This window comes from Cetorhinus maximus, chromosome 21 (assembly GCF_964194155.1).
Source record: "Cetorhinus maximus chromosome 21, sCetMax3.hap1.1, whole genome shotgun sequence".
NCBI lineage: Eukaryota > Metazoa > Chordata > Chondrichthyes > Lamniformes > Cetorhinidae > Cetorhinus > Cetorhinus maximus.
In genome coordinates, this window is record NC_135899.1 from 71,164,018 (window position 1) to 71,186,138 (window position 22,121).

A 22,121-nucleotide genomic window follows, 5' to 3' on the forward strand; every position below is an offset into this window, starting at 1 on the left:
CAGAGGAGATCTACCACTGTAACGTGGAGACTAGAGAAACTGGGGTTTCTTTAAAACACCAAAGGGTAAGGGGATATTTGACCGGTGTTCAAAATCTTAAAGGGTTTTGGTAGAGCAAATAAGGTGAAACTGTTTCCAGTGGCAGAAGGGTCAGTAACCAGATGACTGAATTTTAAGATAATTGGGAAAAGAACCAGAGGTGGCATGAGGAAAAAAAAAATGCAGTACGACATGATCTGGAATGTACTGTCTGAAAGGGTGTTTGAAGAAAATTCAATAGTAAATTTCAAAAGGGAATTGGGTAAATACTTGAAAAAGAATAATTAGCAGGGCTATGGTGAAAGAGCAGTGAAAGAAGACTTCTTATATGCCTCTTAAAGAGCCAGCGTTGGTGTAATGTACCAAATGTGTTCCTCCTAAGCAGTGTCATTCTGATTCTAAATTCGAAAGCAGTTTTTTCTTAAACAAAATGGAGCAACTTTTCCTCAGGTAAATAATGACCTTTGAAGAATTCTTATTTGCCAGAAATCTTTGAAATTTAATATTTTTATTTTTAGATTACATAGTCACATTTAAAGTAACTATAAAATATGATTCAAAATGTTCCCAACTGGCATTCTACATGTTACAGACAGGAACGGGGTTAATTTAAACAGCACTAATTTCTCCCATCACCACCTGTCCATAAACAGAAAGGTGTTTTGATTTGTTTCTGCCTTTATAAGCGATGACGCATTTCCCAACCGTAATCCAATTTTCTATTAATAACCCCACAACAGACTTGAGATAAGATAAACTCAAAGGGTTAGTTTATTTGTACACATTCAAAATGTGGGAGGAGGGTTGCAGCGTCGCCTCAACACTCAGATAGTAAAGAGAGGGATGGGAAAAAGAAAGATTTACTGCACATAGACCATAGAGAAAATAAATATTTGGTTCACGTGGGTTCCAGCATCCAGAATCAAAGTTCAATGAGGTATCCCTTCACGGAGGTCGGCGGGTCAAAAGCGATGCTGTATAATTCACTTTTCCAGTGGTGTTGACTTTCACACGATGAGATAGGCATGTAGAGATGAATCAGTCTTGTAGGTGATGGTACAGAATTTCCAGCAGAAGCAGGGTAAGTGGGGCCAGGTGCCAGCCTGGGCCAGAGATCCTTTTCTATGAGCCTGCCAGTTGGATGGTCAACAGCAGACTGGGCTTTGCTGTTCAGCAAGGTAATATTTACTGGTTCCACAAGCCAGAGGCCCATGTCACATTGACTCCCACCTCCCCTCCAGGTCTTTGACAAAGGATGTGTATCCCTCGTCTGGGCCCCCGAGATTGTTTAATGTCTCAGCTATTAAGAATTGAAAGGAAGGTTGTGGGGCCCTTTGTCTTAGAAGACAAGCAGACTTCTGTTGGCCTGCCTGGGTGCAGATGGCCTTTGTATTGTTCTCTTTGAACTTGGCTTGTGCAGCCCTCAGGGAGTCATTAATGGCTTCCCAGAGATAACGATTTGCAAGTTCCCCCGATACTGTCAGACAGCTCCTTTTGTTCAGGGGTCACAGACAGACACAAATTCAGCCATTTTAAGGATCTTTGTTCAGTTTTTAAAATTTTAGACATAGCCATGAGGATACCTATATATATTTTATAAAAAATATGCAGGGTGAGGTCTTCGTCCCTCACATACATTAATTATGTATTAGAACCAATTGTAAGCTTGTTAAATTTTTGTATGGCACAGAAATATGTCCAACGGTATATCATCATATAATCACAATGTGGCCATTGATGTTAGCTTGTCAACTGGAGCACTCTTATTTGGTTTCAAATGCCTATCTAAACTTTACCTATTGTGCCTCAATTGCCATTTGTCGTAAGAGCATTCTTCTATTGATAAATGCTGTCTTTCTATGCAATTTTTACTGGCAATTTATTGGCTAGCACTAAAACAAATGGATTCAGACCTGTGGTGTCTCAAAGCTTCAGTTAAAACAAGGAAGAAATTTTCTACTGATTACCATGTTATGCTCCCAATACCACCACCCCCAAAACACAGCCTAGGTGCTTTCACGTAGGACGCCATTTGGAGGAAGCAGTGAGGGAAGCAAAGTCATGGAATATTCTGATCAAGCTAGTTGAATCCTGAGAAAACGTATGAATACACAAATTAGGAGTTAGTAGACACCCAACGGGGAATGATAAATGTAACAGTAGGAGAACAAGTGCTTTTGAATTGTAGTAAGGGTTTGCTTCAGATCGGGCATGGGAGGTCCGCCACTATCCAGCCACCTTCAACAACTACTTTCACAGTCTGAGTAGAGATAATTGAAGCCCCTCAAACCACACCGACTGACCCATCTGGTCCGACTATGCATCCAGGACCGGCAAATAGTTTGGTACTGGTTAATCAGAAGTTATGTATGAGGGGGCTTTTGGCCCCTCGAGTTTGCTCTGCCATTCATTAGATCTTGGCTGATCTGATTGTGGCCTCAACTCCACATTCCCTTGTTAGTCAAGAATCTATCTACCTCTGCATGAAAAATATTCTCATCTCTGTATTAAATGGGAGATCCCTTATTTTTAAACTGTGCCCCTTGGTTCTAGTCTCTCCCACAAAAGGAAACATCCTTCCAGCATCCATCCTGTCAAGTCCCCTCAGGATCTAATCTGTTTCACCTCGCAATCTTTTCAACTCCAATGGATACAGGCCCAGCCTGTCCAACTTTCCCTCATAAAATAACTGCCACTGGCCCCCCCACCCCACCATTCATTCCAGGCATCAGTCAAGTGAAGCTTCTCTGAACTGCTTCTGATGCATTCATATTAGTATTACAGGTAAAACGGATGAGTTAAGGGTGAGGATTGACACGTGGAATTGTGATATAGTAGCCATCACTGAGATGTGGTTGAGGGAGGGGCAGGATAGGCAGCTCAACATTCTGGGATATAGAATGTTTAGGCGAGACAGGGGAGGGGGTAAAAGAGGAGGAGACATTGCATTATTAGTTAAGGAGTCAGTTACTGCAGTAAGGAGAGATGATATCTTGGAGGGGGCATCGAATGAAGCTTTGTGGGTAGAGCTTATGAATAAAAAAGGGGCAGCCACATTGTTAGGTGTTTATTATAGACCCCCAGGTAGTCAGCGGGAAATTGAGGAGCAAATATGTGGAAATTGAGCAGCAAATATGTGCACAATTTGCGGAGGTATGTATAAACAATAACAATAGGGTAATTATATTAGGTGATTTCAACTTTCCCAACATTAATTGGGATAGACATAGTGTTAAGGGCTTGGATGGAGCGGATTTCTTGAAATGTGTACAGGAGAACTTTTTAGGTCAATATGTAGAGGGTCCAACAAGGGACGGTGCAGTGCTGGAACTAATTCTGGGTAATGAAGCCGGACAGATGGCTGAGGTGGTGGTGGGGGAGCATTTTAGTGATAGCAACCACAACATGGTACAATTTAAGCTTGTTATGGACAAAGAAATAGACAAGTTGCAAAGAAATGTTTTGGGCTGGGGGAGAACGGATTTTAGTAAAATAAGGCAGGATCTGGCCAAGGTAGACTGGGAACAGCTACTTGTGGAAGAATCTACAGAGGAGCAATGGGGGGGGCATTCAAAAAAGAAATAGGGAGGGTACAGGCTCAACATGTTCCCTGTGGGTGATAGGAAGGAACAATAAGCCCAGAGAACCATGGATGACCAGAGATATTCAGGTTACAATGAGAAGGAAAAGAGAGGCTTTTAGCAGGTACAAGCGAAGCAAATCAGCAGAGGCATTAGTGGAGTACAGAAAGTGCAGGGTGGAGCTTAAGAAAGCAATTAGGAGAGCAAAGAGGGGATATGAGAAAGCTCTGGCTGGTAAAAGTAAAGAAAATCCCAAGATATTCTATAAGTTTATCAATGAGAAGAGGATAACCAGGGAAAGAGTAGGGCCCATTAGGGACCATGGGGGCAATCTATGGATGAAGCCAGAGGATATCAGTAGAGTATTGAACAAACACTTCACATCCGTCTTCACCCAAGAGAATGAGGATGAAGGTATCGAACTCGGGGAGAAAGACTGCGAGGTTCTTAAGCAAATTGATATAGGGGATGACAAGGCATTGGAGGTGTTGGCAGGCTTAAAAGTGGACAAATCTGCAGGTCTGGATGATTTGTGTCCCAGACTGCTGAGGGAGGCAAGGAAGGAGATCGCAGGGGCTCTGACCCAAATTTTTAATTCCTCTCTGGCCACGGTAGAGGTGCCAGAGGACTGGAGAACAGCTAATGTGATTCCGCTATTTAAGAAGGGTTGTAGAGATAAGCCAGGGAACTACAGACCAGTGAGTCTCACGTCAGCGGTAGGGAAACTATTGGAGAAAATTCTGAAGGAGAGAATCTATCTCCACTTGGAGGGGCAAGCTTTGATCAGGGATAGTCAGCATGGCTTTGTCAGAGGGAGGCCATGCCTAACAAATTTGATTGAATTTTTTGAGGAGGTGATCAGGTGATTAGCTGAGGGTAGTGCAGTCGATGTAGTTTATCTGGGTTTCAGCAAAGCCTTTGACAAGGCCCCACACGGGGGATTTATGAAGAAGGCAAATGCACATGGGATACAGGGTAATTTGATAAAGTGGATTCAAAATTGGCTTAGTTGTAGGAGGCAGAGGGTGATGACAGAAAGATGCTTTAGTGACTGGAAGCCAGTGTCTAGTATACCACAGGGATCTATGCTGGGTCCCCTATTATTTGTCATTCATATAAACGACATAGATGACTATTTTGGGGGGTAGGATTAGTAAGTTTGTGGATGACACAAAGATTGGCCAGGTGGTTAAGAGTGAGGTTGAGTGTCTTGGGCTACAGGAAGGTATAGACGGGATGGTCAAATGGGCAGATAAGTGACAGATGGAATTTAACCCTGAAAAGTGTGAGGTGATACACTTTGGAAAGAGTAATTTGACAAGGAAGTAGTCAATGAACAGCATGACACTAGGAAGTTCTGAGGAACAAAGGGACCTTGGCGTGTGTGTCCATAGATCTCTGAAGGGGGAGGGGCATGTTAGTGGGGTGGTGAAAAGGGCATATGGGACACTTGCCTTTATCAGTCGAGGCATGGAATACAAAAGTAGGGAGATCATGTTGGAGTTGTATAGAACCTTGGGTGAGGCCACAGCTGGAGTACTGTGTGCAGTTCTGGTTGCCACATTATAGGAAGTATATGATTGCACTGGAGGGGGTGCAGAGGAGATTCACCAGGATGTTGCCTGGGATGAAGCATTTAAGTTATGAAGAGAGGTTAGATAGACTTGGGTTGTTTTCGTTGGAGCAGTGAAGACTGAGGGGCGACCTGATCGAGGTGTACAAGATTATGAGGGGCAAGGACAGGGTGGATAGGGAGCAGCTGTTCCCCTTAGTTGAAGGATCAGTCACGAGGGGACGTAAGTTCATGGTTAGGGGCAGGAGGTTTAAGGGGGATGTGAGGAAAAACCTTTTTACCCAGAGGGTGGTGACGGTCTGGAATGCACTGCCTGGGAGGGTGGTGGAGGCAGGTTGCCTTATATCCTTTAAAAAGTACCTGGATGAGCACTTGGCATGTCATAACATTCAAGGCTATGGGCCAAGTGCTGGTAAATGGGATTAGGCAAGTAGGTCAGGTGTTTCTCACGTGTCGGTGCAGACTCAATGGGCCGAAGGTCCTCTTCTGCACTGTGAGATTCTGTGATATCCTTTCTTAAATAAGGAGATGAAAACTGTACGCAGTACTCCAGATGTGGTCTCACCAATCCTCATAGAACTTTGGCAAAACATCCCTACTTTTATATTCCCTTGCAATAAGTGAAAACATTCCATTTGCCATCCTAGACACTTCCTATACCAGCATACTAATTTTTTAGTGATTCCTGTACCAGAACATCCGGATCCCTCTGTACCTCAGAATTCTTCAATCTCTCTCTATTTAAATAATTTGCTGTTTTTCTGTTCTTCCTACCAAAGTGATATTTTTATTTTCCCACAGTATACTCCATCTGCCAAATTTTTGCCCATTCACTTAACCTATCCGTATCCCTTTGCAGACTCCTTATGTCCTCTTCAAAACTTACACTCCTACCTGTCTTTGTGTCATCAGCAAATTTAGAAACCATACATTTGGTCCCTCATCCAAGACATTGATATGAATTGTAAAAAGTTGAGGCCCCAGCACTGTCACATTATGCCAACCTGAAAATGACCAACGTATGCCTACTGTCTTTTTCCTGTTAGTTAACCAATCCTGTATCCATGCTAATATGTTAGCCCTTACACCATGAGGTCTTATTTTACATAGTATCCTTTGGTGTGGCACCTTGTCAAATGCCTTCTGCAAAACTAAGTATAGCACACCCACAGGTTCCCCTTTATCCGTGTTGCTTGTTACTTCCTCAAATAAAACTAATAAATTATTCAAACGTGATTTCCCTTTCACAAAACTGTTGACTCTGCCTGATAGCATTGAGGTTTTTTAAGCGCCCCTCTATAACCTCCTTAATGATAGATTTTCCCTGTGAAAGCTGTTAAGCTAACTGGCCTGTAGTTTTCTGCTTTCTATCCCCCCCCCCCCCCCCCCCGCCCGCCTTTCTTGAATAGAAGAGTTACATTCACCATTTTCCAATTTGATGGGACCTTTCCAGAATCTAGGGAATTTTGAAAATTTGAAACCAATGCATCTGCTATCTCAGCAGCCACTTCTTTTAAGACCCTAGGATGAAGTCCATCAGGACTTCAGGTTTTAGTTCTAACAGTTTTGTCAGTACCCTTTCGTAATGGCTTTAAGTTCCTTCCTCCGTTTCACTATCCTATTCACAATTATTTCTTGGATGCTATTTGTATCCTCTAAAGCAGGCTTCTCCAACCTTTTCGGGTGGGGGGTGCCACATTTCAAATTTTTCTCACTCAAGGGACTGATGATCAAATTTCGATAAGATAAGGTTTCACACAACATTAAACATGAATTTCAAAAATATCAATGTCAAAGCAATAAATTTCAAAAAAGAGTAATTAATAAAAATACCCATTAAAATATACCAAGCAGAAGAGTTCACCAGTGAAACCTTTTTTTTTGCATTTTGCTTAAGAAGCAGAGCCAGAGAGAGACAGAGAGACTAGGCTCCACGGAAGGGAAGGGGCGGAAACCAGGCCTTAGCTAAGGAGTTGGGTTTAACAAACGCTGACCTTTCATTTGCTTCTGGTGGTGCACATACCATGCTGGCCTCGGTGGAATTCATACAAAAGCAGGAGTCGCAAGTGGGTTGCCTTTCAGCCTGATTTTTCTTCTTCACCCGACCTGCTTTCTGGATAGGTTTTTGGGGAGAGGGAACAGGGAAGGCCTCGCGTGTGTTTCCGGCTCACTCCAAGTCTCGGGGTTCTCACTCTCACAAAACTACCCAGAGACACCTGCTCACCCTCACAGGCGCACGCAGACATCACACGCACACACACTCACCCTCTCTCTCTTTCTCTCACACTCACGCACACAGACCCACACTCTCGTGCACCTACAGACCCCCTCTTCTCGCACGCCCACAGACCCCCTCATTCTCGCACGCCCACAGACCCGCTCACTCCCTCACTCTCGCGCACCCACAGACCCGCTCACTCCCTCACTCTCACACGCCCACAGACTTGTTCACTCCCTATGAAGTTTGGACGCTACTTTAGGAGCACTCGTTCAGGAGATGATGGACAAGCCAATTTCTCAATTGGCGGGCCCTCCCGACCCCCGGTCACTCCGCGGCCCGGCCGATCTTTGGCTGTTCTGGGGCTACCCACTCAAACACCAACTTGCAAGCGCAACTTCAGCTCTTTGGCTGTGCCGAATGGAACATTACTGCTCCAAAGGAGTAATTTCACTCCAATGGCACCCAGCACGGAGTCACCAATCTGCTGCCTCCTTTGATTGCCAGGGCTTCTCCCAGGGCTCCCTTCGATTGCCAAGGTTCTCCAGGGCCCCGTTGGATCACCATGGCTTCTCCTGGCCTGCTTTGGATCGTCAGGGCTTCTCCTCTTCACTTAAAGTCTGCTAACCACAGCCTTTTCCCTGCTTGGAACTTCTTTCTCTAGTTCTCTCTTTTTAACAACTGGGGACTTTTCCTGCCTCCTGTCTGGGACTCTTCTTTTGGGACCCTCCCTCCTCCTTTTCTGTCTGGGCTGCTTGTTTTCAAAGAGACTGCTCATATTCCCTCAGCATAAGCTCTTTTCTAGTTCTACCTATGTCATTGGTACCCACGTGGACAATGACCACTGGATCCACCCACCCTCGCTTTCACTGCAAGTTCCTCCCCAGCCCAGAACAGAACAGATGGCCTGAACCCTAGCACAGGGCAGGCAGCACAGCCACCTGGGCTCTCGCTTTCAGCTGCAGAGAACTGTATCTATCCCCCTGACTATACTGTTTCCTACTACCACTACATTCCTATTTATTCCCCCTGTTTGAATGGCCTCTTGTACCATGGTGTCATGGTCAGTTCACTCATCCACGTTGCAGCTCCCACTTTCGCCCATACAAGCTAACCTCGAACCCGTTGGACAATTGCAAAGGCCTGAGGTTTCTCCACTTCTACCTTCTCGATCCCCATACCTGCCTCATTTGCAGTTACATCTTTCTGTCCCTCCTGTCTCCTAGACTTGGCATGTGGTGAGAGAACTGACATAGAGGTTGATCTGGTCTTTACCAACCTGCCTATCACAAACATGTTGGTCCACCATAACATTTGTGGGACTGACCGCTGCATAGTCAATTTGAAAGCGTTTCATTTTTACAGTATGCCCTCCACCTGCAGATTAGCATTGCTACTGTGTTAAATGGGACAGATTAGGCAGCCCATTAAGCGCTTGGGATATCAAAAGCAGGGGAATTATATGCCACCATGCCATAGTTCCCACCATGATAGATGTCAGTCTTCAGGTAAATTGACAAATTCCGCATGATATTTAAGGAACAGCTGATTGGATTTACCACAGCAAGGGTAATAAGCTGTAACTATCTTTGCTGAAGACCTGAGCACCAGAACTAGTAGTCCTACTACCAAAGCTTCTTCAGTGTAGATATGAAAGTGGTGGTTACGTAATATGGAAAATTGCCTATTCACATAAATAAAGACTATTTTGTCAAGGCAGCCAAGTACTGCTCTATTGGCCTCTTCTCGATCATTAGCAAAGAAAACAAAAGAGTCATCAAGTGATATTGTCTCAACAAACCTGCTAACCAGCACTCCATTTCAATTCGACCAGCACCACACAGCTTCTGCACTTCACACAACCTTGATCTGGGTATATGCATGAACTGAATGCCAGTGCTTAGTTTAGCCATTTTTTGAGGATGTTTTGACATAATATTGACCATATCCTGACAGGCTTATATTGCAGGTCATAATAACCCATATTTGAATGCATTTCCCTTCAAATAGTACACCCACCAGTATTTATCATACTAAATTAGTGTACTGGGTCAGGCTGGCCATATTTAATCCATTTAGCATTTTTAATTAGCACCTTCAAGTAACATCAGTTGAAAGAAGCCAATCAGGATTATTAAAAAAACATCATTTGGCTTTCTTTCAAGATACTTAATGTCCTCCTTGCAATTTGAAAGAAAAATTGTACAAGTTTTGTTCCTCAAGTGAATTAACAAAATTTATCCCAGTAGTTAATTTGTGATTAGCTATTTTAGTTCTAAATATACAAGTTGGAAACAATGGGATTGCTCAAATTTTTATAATTCATTAAAATATAAAGTATGAAGCATGCTTCAGGTGTTGCTTACAATACCCGACAGAAATCAGCAAAATACTACCAGTGTAGTTATTTGTTGCTAGAAGTTCCAATGACAAGTTGTTACTACATTTATATACACATGCACACACTAAGCAATGTGGATAGCATCACTATTAAACATTAAGGCAACATTCAATTGAGTAAAGCAATAAGGAGCACCAGCAAAATCGTGGTCAATCCAGGTTATTGGAAATGCCTTCCATTGTCTGGGGTCATACTTGACGGACAGGAAGATGGTCATAGTTGTTTAAAGCCAGCCATTCCAGTCCCAGGACATCGTTGGAGGACCCCTCAAGGCGCCAAGCTCAGCCTAACTATATGCAGTCTACAGAATCCACTGAAACAATTCACCCAAACTTATTTCAGCAGTAACTCTGAGTTGTGTGACCTCTGCCACTAAGGAGAACAAACAACAAGGTCATGGGTACATGATCACTTCCAAATTCTCTGCCAAGTCATGCACTGTTCTGACTTAAACATATGCTGCTTGGCCCTTCATTGTCAGTGGGTTAAAAGCCTAAAATTCCCTATCTACATATCACTGTAGGAACAGCTTCAGTATGGAACCTACAGCAGCTCAAGGAGATGGTCTACCACTACCATCGAGTAAGTAGAAATGGATAAAAATGTAGCTTTGCTAGCATTGCCCACATCTCGAATAATTTTAAAAAAACAGTTGATCTACAATAACCAAAATAAAAATTGAACTCTAAAGCATAATAGTTATGGTTCTTCAGCAAATTTCATTAGAGGGCCTAAAATTTACTTCCCTGTCCTTTTTTTATTTTTTGATCCAGAATCTGGGTTTTGAGAGTAGTATGCTTTAAGAAAGTGGCTTTTAAATAGCTAGTTCTAAAGCTCCCTGAATGTTTTTTTGTCATGAAAAATGTCCCTTGCCGTAAATCTGTTCTTGTGACACCACTACTTGTGCAGACTTTATGCTGTTTTGTGCTAATATGACTCCACTTCTTATTCCTGTTTGCTCCTCTTGCTTATTCACATGCAAGTAATTACAGAATTTGACACAAACCTTATCACTGTCCTGGATAAAATGGAAACAAAATTAGATTTAGGCTTTTGATTGTTGCTGAAATTCATGTGCCACATCTCTTGTTCTGTGAAACAGTGTAATGAAATAATTCACTTAGATGTAGAATTAGTGTTTTATTGATACTGTAAAATCTTGTGTACAAATTGTATGTTTTCATGTACAGATAGAGAGGTGTGACTTATTTGAGGTTTGATGAGAAACCAGCCATATGCTAACTGCACTGTATATCCATTACATTTTTGCTAATCTTGTCATCTCCTGTAATTTTCCAAATAAAATATGCATCTAGACTTCCATAAACTAAAAGTTAAAATTGCTTTATCACCATGCATAATATGCAACTTTTGCAATACCACAGTCAAAGTGTTGTTATTCCTGGGGCATGACAGGCCAGTTCCAAGTGATGGATGTCAGCTGCGACAGGTTGGAGGCCTGTTTGAGTGTGCCAAATTCAGGAGGATTCCTGCACTGCCTACCTATTACATGTTTTAACATATAATATACTAATTAACATACCTGAACCATGACTATCAAAGTAGTCATCCCATTAAATGTTTTGGATGACATCCTACTACTTATGACGTCAGTTGAGTCCGTTGTGGATTAAAGCCTTGCAATCCCCTGATAGTTTGCCTCAGGAGAGCAGTCACCAAGCCAATCTTGAAATAAATGCTAAGGATGCACTGTTGCAGGGAACAATTTTCTTTTGTATTTTCTCCATTTCCTTGTGTGAGTTTCCATCCTTCTGCCCTTGTTACAGGCAGATCTGGCCTGATCTCCTCAAAGGGCCCAAAACTTCACTAGGGAAAGATTGTTGATCCCAAACCGCCTTCCCTGTGAGGCCCACTTGCCAGCTTCTGTGGTTTGTTACCATGTATAATATGCACCCTAACTTCTTGATCAATTTTTAGGGAAAAAATGTGTGTGGTTCAGTACCAGGAGTGGTGGGTATTATAGGCGTTATGATGTATACGCAGAATAGCTTGCATCCAGTTAACTTTCTGGTGTCAGTTGAATTCAGGAATTGTACTCCCTCTATGCAAAATCTGTAATAAATCTGTCACGTCCTTGACACCCTGTTTGACTCCATAGTTAATTTTGTGCAAACCTCTACTTGACTTGAATATCTATTCTACAATTGCTTGCTCATAGCAGTAGTAACAGGTGACCTCAATGAATTAATCTGTCTGTTCCAAGGACTTCTTAAAATTGCAGAGTCGGGCCTTTGATAGCTAGCAGCTTTTTGGAACTGACCTACTCTGAGGAGCATAGAGGTGGTTGTCAGCTGTGCTGGGAATCTGTCCTCCAGAATTAGCTGTACTGGAGTGATTCCAGGTACAGTACTGCTGTAAACAAAATTTCAGCGGTTGCTAAGTTTTCTTGAAGACATAGGTTGTATGAAATTTGAGAGAGGGGAATCTTGTTTATAAACAGCTCTAGCAGTCCTTGATTTAATCAAATGCTTGGCTAGATACTGTAAGACACCTTTTGGTTTCACTTTAGAGTTGTCAGTTTTGACTTTGTGGCTGTCGCAAATTTTTGGAAACTCCTGGATCACATGAAGCTTGTGGCTTTCTCAATTTTGTTCCTTGATCTCTGGGTCTGTTTCATCTCCCAATTTAGATCATGCTTCTGAGCCAAATCTCATGCTGGAGTGGGGTAAATGACACCCTCAGTTGGGTGAACATAATTTTTAGTAGAGCTACTCGTTTGCTGTAAAGCTTTAGATTAACTTGTCCAATCACGTAAATTTAAGCGAAGGTAGCCTTGCTGCTTTCCTCCCCTCCCAGCACATTCTGCCAGAAAAGGGATTAAAGCTTAACTTTTGAAACCTTTTTAATGCTGAAACTAGTAATTTCAACTGTCTGCAAAAGGCACCTTTCCTAATAATGGCTTCTGTGGTGGGATCATTTGATCAAAAAATCTTAAAAAATGAAACTTACTGAAAATTTTGTCACAATTAAATTAAGAATGGCCTTGTCATATAAATGACAATGTCCATATGCTTACTGTGTGACAGCTTGATCTTGACTGTACATAAAGAGAACTAATTGTAAACCAAAACTTATTCAGAGGGTTTTAATTGGAAAACTTGTTTACTGCTGCTAAGGTGCCTTAAATTTGTTTTTGTATTCTGCCATCCAGGCTATTTTAGATGTTTAGTTTGAAAATGTCTAAATTGAAGAACGTAAAGTCCAACATATACTTGTCAATAAAGACATGGTGCTGATTATTGCACAACTGTTAGGTTTGGCATCAAATGAGCTCTCATTTCCTTCTAAACCATTTGTGTATATCTTTTCTCCCACCTATCCCGAAGAAAAAGTACATTTTTGTTTATTTCTTTTTAAAACTGTCAGATTTCCCGTTTAACTGAAAGCAGCAGTTTGCCTAGTAAAAGTGCTGTACGATGGTTCTGTTGCCTTATGTCTACAGAACATGTCAGATTCCATGAATTGTCTTTATGCCATGTTCCATAGAGAATTTGTTTTGGAAATGATATAACAGTTGCAACTGTATGCAAATAGAAAAATGGAAGAGTGAAATGAATACTGCCCTCTTAAACCACAGTATTTCTTTGCCACCCGCCTCAGTCATGATCTCCTTTGATATGAAATCCTGCTTAACTAATTTTTTGTCCCTAGGAAATTAGAATTGATCTTCAGGAAGCTCAACCGTATTAGTTTGAATGACTGTAAGGATTGAGCTTGTAATGCATTCCTTTGTTCTGTTTTTCTTGCAGGCTTTTTCAGTATTTTTTGTTTGTGTAGCATTCACATCAGATATAATATGCCTACTCTTCATACCAGTGCAGTGGCTTTTCTTTGCTGCCAGTACATATGTATGGGTTCAGTACGTCTGGCACACAGGTATGTTCAATTTTCTTTTCCAATTCAAATTGTATCTTTTGTAGAAAAAAAGAGTAAACTTTAGAATTATGAATCGTATAAAGAAAGGCACGATTTGAATTGTGGTTGGACAACTGTTTGAAAGTCAAGTTTCTAGTTAGCCTTACTGCCACAACTGCTGATCCATGCCAGGTTACTGCAACAGCCTGGGAGGGAAGAAAGGCATGTTCCTCTCCAAAGAAGAGCAAACTATCTCTGTACATTGCTTGCAATATGTATCTCGATAACTAACTTGCAACAGTCAGATTAATTTTTGGATATGAGAATTGACAAATATATACATTATCTCTCCTGCTAAATTGTACTGCATAAGTTTCACTTTGCAACCTTATGGCTTTAATGATAGGCTGGTAATAACAAATTAGCTTTTCTTTCCCTGTTTTGGCATGTTGCTTTTATAGTACTGAATAAGCATACTAATGCTTTGTCATTTGCTAATTAAGATGTGGTTAAAAGCCCAGATATTGCATGCAAATCAATATTATTCTATATAGTGTGGTGTTTCATGCAAAATGGGGATAAAACTAATATTAACTTAAAGATGCACTTTTTCTGAGATCTGTCCTCAACCAAATTGTAATGCACTCTGCCTGGTTTTGGGATCAGTATGTCAAGGAACCAACTAAGGAACAGCTTATTCAAGATCTAGTTTTGTGCAATGAGACAGAGATAATTAACATTCTTGTAGTAAAGGAGCCTCTGGAGAAGGGTGATTGTAAGATTTTATCTTGAATTTGAAAGTTATTTAGTTAAGTTCGAAACTAGGGCCTTAAATCTAGACAAATCAAACTATTTAGGCATGAAGGGCGAGCTGCCTTATGTTGATTGGGAACTAGATTTAACAGATTTGATGGCAGACAGGCAATGGCAGACACTTAAGGAATTCATTCATAATTTGCAATGATTATACATTTCCTTAAGGACAAAAAATCCTTATAGGTAGTGGTTTTTCCATGCCTACTTGGGGAAGTTAAAGGTAGTATTTAATTTGAAAGAAAGAGTATTATAATATTGCCAAAAAGAATAGTAAGTCTGAGGATTGGGAGGGTTTTAAAATTCAGCAAAAGATGACATAGAAACTGATAGAGAAAATAAGGTGAGAATAAACAAGCTAGAGACAGGAAAAAAAGCTTGTAAAAGCCTCTATAGGTATATAGATAGGGAAGAGATTTGTGAGAGTAAATGTGGGTTCCTTTGAGGCATGCACAAGAGAATTTATAATGGGGACTAAGGAGTGTCAGAAATGTTAAATGAATACTTTGTATTGTAGCCATAGAAGGCACAAGAAACAAAATGAGGAAGTTAGGGATATTAGTTTAGTAAGAACAAAAGTAGTGGAGAAATGAATGAGATTAAAAGCCAACAAATCCCCTAGACTTGGCCAGCATCCTAGGGTTTTAGAAAAAGGTGGTTTTAGAGATACAGGAGGTATTGTTTTTAATCTTCCAGAATTTCCAAATTTTACATTAGAAGGTAGCAAAAATAATCCCTTATTCAGGAAAGGAGGAAGAGAGAAAGCAGGTGACTATGGACAAGTTAGCTTGGCATGAGTAGCCGAGAAACTGCTAGAATCTACTATTAAAGATATGATGACGGCATACTTAGAAAATTATATGATTTGGCAGGGTTAATGTGGTTTTATGAAAGGTAAATTATGTTTGCCAAATTGGTCAAAGTGTTTTGAAGTTTAAACCTGCAGGGTGGATAAGAGGAAAATAATGAATGTAATATATTTGGATTTTTAAAAAGCATTCAGTAAGATGCCGCATTGGAGGTTCTCACACAAAATTAGGGCTCATGGGAATTGGTGATATATTAGCATGGATTGAGGATTGGTTAATGGACAGAAAACAGTAGAATAAACAGGTCATTTTTAGCTTAGGTTCTATCTGGCGACATACTGCAAGGATCAGTGCTTGCCTCAGCTTGCACAGTCTACATCAATGACTTAGATGAAGGGACCAAGCATAATGTGTATAAGTTTGCTGACAAGACAGCATTGGGAGGCAAAGTAAGCTGATAGGAGGGCACAGAGAGGTTGCAAAAGGATTTAGAAAGGTTAAGTGAACAAAAATGTGACAAAAATGCAAAGTTATCTACTTTGGTTGGAAAAATAGAATAGCAGATTCTTTTTCAATGGTGAGGGACTGAAATTTTGGTATTCAAGAGGATTTGGTGCCCTTGTGCACAAATCACAAAGTTAACATGCAGGTACCACAACAATTAGGAAAGCATATGGTATGTTAGCTTTTATTACAAAGGGATTTGAGTTTAAGAGTAAAGAACGTTTACTGCAATTGTAGAGACCTTGTACGGAATTGGTGAGGCCACACTTGGCGTACTGTGTACAGCTTTAATCTCCTTACCTAAGGAAGGATATACTTGCCTCAGAAGGAGTGCAACAAGGTTTACTAAACTGATCCCTGGGATCTATGAGAGGAGATCGAGTAGACTAGGCCTATATTTCCTAGAGTTCAGAAGAATGAGATGTAATTTCATTGAAACATATAAAATACTTAAGGGGTTTGATGGGGCAGGTGAAGGGAAGATGTTTCCCCTAGCTAGGAAGTAAAGAACTAGGAATTACAACATTAGAATAAGGGGCCAGTCATTTATGATTGAGATGAAGAAGACATTTTGTTTAGTCAGAAGATTGTGAACCTCTGTAATTCTGTATCCCAGACACCTGTGAATGCTGTGTTGATGAGTATGTTCAAGTCAGAGATCGGCAGATTTTTGGATATTAAGGGATAAGGGAGTATGAGGATAGCTCATGAAGGTGTAGTTAAGGTAGGTGAATAGTTATAGTCTCACTGAATAACAGAGCATGCTCGAGGGGCCAAATGGCCCACTGCTCCTAACACTTGCATCAAAAAATTGTGCTGTAATGGTTGCCAATTGCCAAAGCCACTGTAGGTCTTGTTGCTAAGGGGGAGTCCTGGTTGACTTGTCCAGCAGCTCCTTCTTCCATTGGGGAAGAACTTAGCTTCCAGTTGATTTATCTACCTGAGTATAGCTGATGTTAGTGTTTTTATTTTATGGACTGCTGCTAATAGCAACCTTAAATTTGGTGAAAGTGTTTTAAGATAAATAGTGCCTCTGATGACAGATATACTAGAAAAAGAATCGGCATCTTTTCCAGCCAATGTGGACTCAGTGGTCAGCTCATTTATACAGGTCAGTGATGTGGTATGCATAGTTGTTTTCTGCTCTAGGCTGTGGAATCCACTTCATGGTATAAAAGCAGCAAATGTCACAATGCCACCATTCTTCAGTCATATTGCCAAACTTGTTTGTGAAGGACATTGGATTTACCAAGCATGATGGGCCAAATGCTAGAGTGAGGTGGAACGGTAGCTGACGTTATTTAATTGTCCTGGTTAACGTCAAGTAGATTGATGCCCAATTTAATCTGTGTGTCGTTTCTGCTAATTTCATCACTTTGCAAGTTTTATTTTAAAACTGAGTACATTGTGAGTCAAACCTGTGAAGCATCAAAATTGTTTATCCTATTAATCCACCAAGTAATGGAAACTCGACCAGTCTCTGTTGCCAAAACAATTAATGGATGCTCAATGTTCAAAAAAAGATTTTGGCTCTTCCGATCAGTGTATTATAAATTCTAGGGTGAAGGATGAAAGAAATTTTGAGGGTGAATTGCACTGCCTTATGAAGTGATGCATTTTTAAAATTATCTATTTGTCTTCACCACAGAGGCAACACTTGACTCAAATGATAAAATGTGTTGATATTCTTTGGGCAAATGCAGTGGTAAAATGCAAACATTTTAGAAATAAAAATCTTATTAGGCTGGATTTCTTCCTTCAACTCAGATTTTCTGGTTGACGTAAGTTTTTTCAGCTTGTGAAATGACCAGTCTAGCTCTATTATGTTAATCATTATGTTAACAAACAAGCATGAAAGTTATTGTAGAGGAAAGCTCTGCTAGTTGAATGCATAGTTTGCAAACTGATCTAATTTTGGATGACTCTTGCCATATGGAGAAAGGTTTCTAATATTCCCCAGTCCACCTGTTGCTTTACTAATGCCAAAATGATAGTGAATTATCCAGTAGTGGCTTTACGATCGGCTAAGTTCCCTGAAGAAAGCTCTTCATGTAATTTACAAGCTGGGTTCAAGCTTATTGAAAGGGGGAGAAAAGCAGAAGACAAATTCCTAGCTCATAAATGGCACAGCGCCCTTCCTGAGGAATCTAATTACTTTGTTTAAAATTTTTCTTTCAATATTTGCAATTGAAGGTTGCAAATTTCAAAAAGTAGGGTTAGGTACTAGCTCATAACTAATATTTCCATTTCCCTATACCAACCTTTGCAGCTTTTCTGAGTCTGTACATTAATTTCTAATGAATTACTGGCGATTTAATTCAATAGGGACCAAGTTAGGTTACAAAATCGCAATTCACAACCCTTAGAACTTGCAGAGAGAGAGAGTTTAATTCTATCTCAGAAGCCAAATCCTGGACCTGCTTTGACTCTATGCTAATCCACTGCATCATCCATTCCCCATAATTGACTTTTAACACCTGCTGGTAAGTGGCCTAAAAAGAAGGGTGATGTAAGAAAAACGTAGTCATTATCTCACAAACAAATGACTTCCTTTAAGCTTATTTACCTCATTTGCATTGAGAGGTCACTTGCTACATTTCCATTGCTGGAATGTGGATGACACCTTGGGAATCAGAGATTTGTGGAATTTGCAATAAAAACAAGTTTACTGTAGCAAATGGCCAAATGGGAAAAAATATTTGAAAGCATATTGATTCCTTCGTGGTATCCTAGTTTCTGAATTTTTAGATCCAAATTTTTATCTAATGTTACTAAATCTGATTTATGCAACTAATGAAAATCATTCTAGAATGCAGCAGTTTGAGTAGCCTTATTTTTGTAAAAAGGCTTTTGGCAAACTTTTAACGTGTTATATAGCTAGTATGTGATGCAAGAAAATGACAACTATCTTTCACTTTTTCGTGAGAAAGGCAGTAGTACTGCTTTCACTGGAATGTTAATGGAGCATTGTCTCATCAACTAAAAATTTCAATTATATGAATAATCTTATCATTTTTTTCAGAAAGAGGAGTGTGTTTACCGACTGTATCACTATGGATACTATTTGTTTATATAGAAGCAGCAATCAGATTTAAAGATTTAAAAAATTTTCATGTAGACCTTTGTCGCCCTTTTGCTGCACATTGGTAAGTTATCTCTGTCTTCTTGACACATTATTTGTGAAGCTCTATACCAGTACATGTTATTTATGATCATGATTATCTTTTCAGGATCTGTATACCAAGCAGTAAAGTGAATCCAGTATCCCTGCATAACAAATCTTTGATTTGTGTAAAATTGTATTTTTTATTACTGTCCACCCAACACTCCTGTCACATGCCATAAGTGAGAGTTATAAAATAAAGGTTGCTAAATATTACACAGAATAACTTGCTGTCTGAGAGACTCCAGAGTAACTCATTTTTTGGATTCTGACACCTTTCATAGCTCAAGCTCAGGTTTTGCCATTTGTGATATCTAAACATTCGGATTAGTCTTTTTAACACATAAATGTGTGTTCCAACCATTTTGGTTAATCTGATTAATTTGTAGTTCTAGGGAATTGTGACTAATACATTAAGTTTTTTAAACCAATGCGTTTTCTTATCTGTGCACTTTCTGGTTAAAGTATTACACTGTATTTGTATTATCCCAAATAAAGTGAGAACTAGTTTATTTGGAAATTAGTTGACAAGGATTGTTAAAATACTAATGGGAACTGAAAGAGTGGTGTACATTTCTACACTACTTGAAATCTAATTTTTGTCTTTGTGAATGCCAATTATGCCACAAGAAAGACATTTTTTACCTGTGTTTTGGTATAATTGCATAAATGGCTAAGAATAATGTCTAAGTAGAATGATCTGCAAGCAAAAGTAACATACTGTGTAGATTAACTGCTTCAAAATGTAGATGGATAAATATCTGGTTAGAAATAGAATTAAGAGATAATAAAGATAGTAAAGGCCGAAGGATAAATTCCTGAATGGGATATAATGAGGACAGTAAACCAGGGCTAAATAGTGGCAATTTAGGGATGAATAGCACTTTAATTTCTCTTTATTGTGTTTTGATAACTGTGGAGGACTTGAAAATAACTTTATTCTAGGAGATTGTACAAGTGTGGTAGAGTCATAATATGGCTTACAGGCTATGGAACGATTGGGCTTCATTTTCTGTTTTTATAACGCCTTTATCTTAGAGAATTTGTTTACTGCCTTAATCATATTTTATGAGCTGTCTCTTGTCTCTCTCCAAAGGTTTGAAGAGAGCTGGGGTGAATATAGACTAGCTGCCTAAGTCACTAACTTTTGTAACTTCATAGTGTTGTAGTTTGGGGGCATTCTGAGTGCTGATAAAGATCATCACTCTGCCTTTCTTTTAACACAAGTATAACCGTTCCAGAACTATTCAAATTTCAATGCTGTGATTTAATTTTTTTTCCTGCCAGTTTATTTATTCAAAAGTTCAATTTCATGTTATAAAACTTCATCTGGTATATCAATGAATAAGTTTGCAATGTGATGTCATGCTGAGCCATACAGCCAAAGAAATTTCAGGCTCCAAATTCATTGTCAGGGCACTGCCATTGACCTTAACATCTTCAGACTAGAGAAGTAAAAACTGAACAAGGTTCCTCCTTTTATCCCAATCTATTCATTTGTGCAGGAAAATGCATGTGAGGATGACTGGCTGTGATGGCTCTTGAGGTCATGGACCTATGGCCTAACAAAAGTTGCCACCTTTAGATAGGAATCAGTTAGAAGAGAAATGGGATGATGGGGAAAAAAATTACCTCCTAGGAATCAAGGTTTCTTTGTTTGATTATGGGCTGGAGAAGTGCAACATTGCTAATGAAGTTAGAGGTGTAATTTACTTAAAAAGCTTTGATTCTGTGAAATTTGGTGAATACTTTTTACTGAAAGGAGTCACAGAAATTTAATTTGCTCTGTCAAATGCAGATTGTTTTCCCTAATGTGGCTTTTAAAGGTTGAATTTTTAATTGCTTGGTGACCATGATTTAAGATACCTGTTAAGAGTGTCTCTATTTTCTTCCCTTCATAAATAAAGCATTGGTTATCCTGTGGTGACCCTGGGATTTGGCTTCAAAAGTTATGTAAGCTATAAAATGCGATTGAGAAAACAGAAGGAAGTCCAGAAGGAGAATGAATTCTACATGCAGCTCCTACAGCAGGCCCTACCGCCAGAGCAACAGATGCTACAGAGGCAAGAGAGGGAAGCTGAAGAAGGTAAGAATTGATTTAGGTAGTGTTCATGAACACACTAGTTCTTTGGAATAGTGCATGCTTTACATCAGGGAGCAAGTAATAAGGGTTGGTAATCAGTGAGGCATTAGATTCAAAGATACCTTGTTCCACCACTAGCTATAGCAGTGCTGTGCCAATTTCCTGAGCTATATAAGCTCCAACTTGGCCAAAGCTCTCTCCCTATCCCATATTCTGTGCCAAATCCTTCTCTCAACCATTTTTTGCCCTTGCCAGCCTTCTTTGAATTGACACCCTATAGTGCATTGAATTCAGAATTTTTGTTTCTTGGGAAAAAGTATTGTTTGGGGCAGGGAAAAAGTTATACCCCTAATATTTTGCAGTCCCACGAAGTTTGGTTATTTTTTTAAAGTCAGCTGTCTAAGCATTGATCCTTCTGAACATGAATACATGGTTTGCTAACAAAACTGAGGCTAGATGCATCACTTCACCTTCAAATGATACTTTCTCTTTGGGGAGGACCACTCAAGTCAAAAGGAATTTCCAAAATTGTTGAAATCTTTCATTATGAAGGCATGAAATATTTATTGAAAGAGGCTTCTCCTCAGCATTGAGACCAGAGCAATGAATCCCTAGGATTTTGATAATTCAAGCTACTAGCAAAGGCCACTAAACCGGGAACTGTATCTAGGCTGCTTGGGGTTTGTGTATTACTCATCTTTGAATATGCCTTTAGCTGAGCAATCTGAACACCGTATAATGTTCTAATTTTTGAGGAAACTGCAGCCAGACCCATTCGTGTAGATTTGAGTACTTAAAACTGTTATTGTACCACCAGTTATTTAGCACAAGAATGAATGTACTATGTGGTTCCCAATCCACTGGATCTTCTTTGGATTGAGCATAAAATAGTGATCAAATTATGCATACCAATTGTTTTAATCAGTTGTATCTATTTCACTTAATATATGATTCTAGAATTTTATCAGCTATGTTGAGAACACCATTCTGCCATTCACAGAGCTTTCATGTTTTAGATTAATGGCATGAAGAATGCCTTAGAATTCCTTTCCTATGAAGGC

The 22,121-nt window shown here is 39.9% G+C and overlaps 1 protein-coding gene across 2 annotated transcripts in view; it reads left to right on the plus strand.

The window, feature by feature from the left end:
* The window catches only part of LOC144695980 (macoilin), a 91,794-nt gene that overhangs the window by 38,967 nt on the left and 30,706 nt on the right, over positions 1–22,121 (plus strand). For both annotated transcript variants that reach the window (XM_078567119.1, XM_078567121.1), the window contains exons 4-6: positions 13,583–13,709; positions 18,837–18,960; positions 20,885–21,063. In XM_078567119.1, coding sequence (XP_078423245.1) covers positions 13,583–13,709; positions 18,837–18,960; positions 20,885–21,063 — 430 coding nt within the window. The remainder of the gene's footprint in view (positions 1–13,582; positions 13,710–18,836; positions 18,961–20,884; positions 21,064–22,121) is intronic.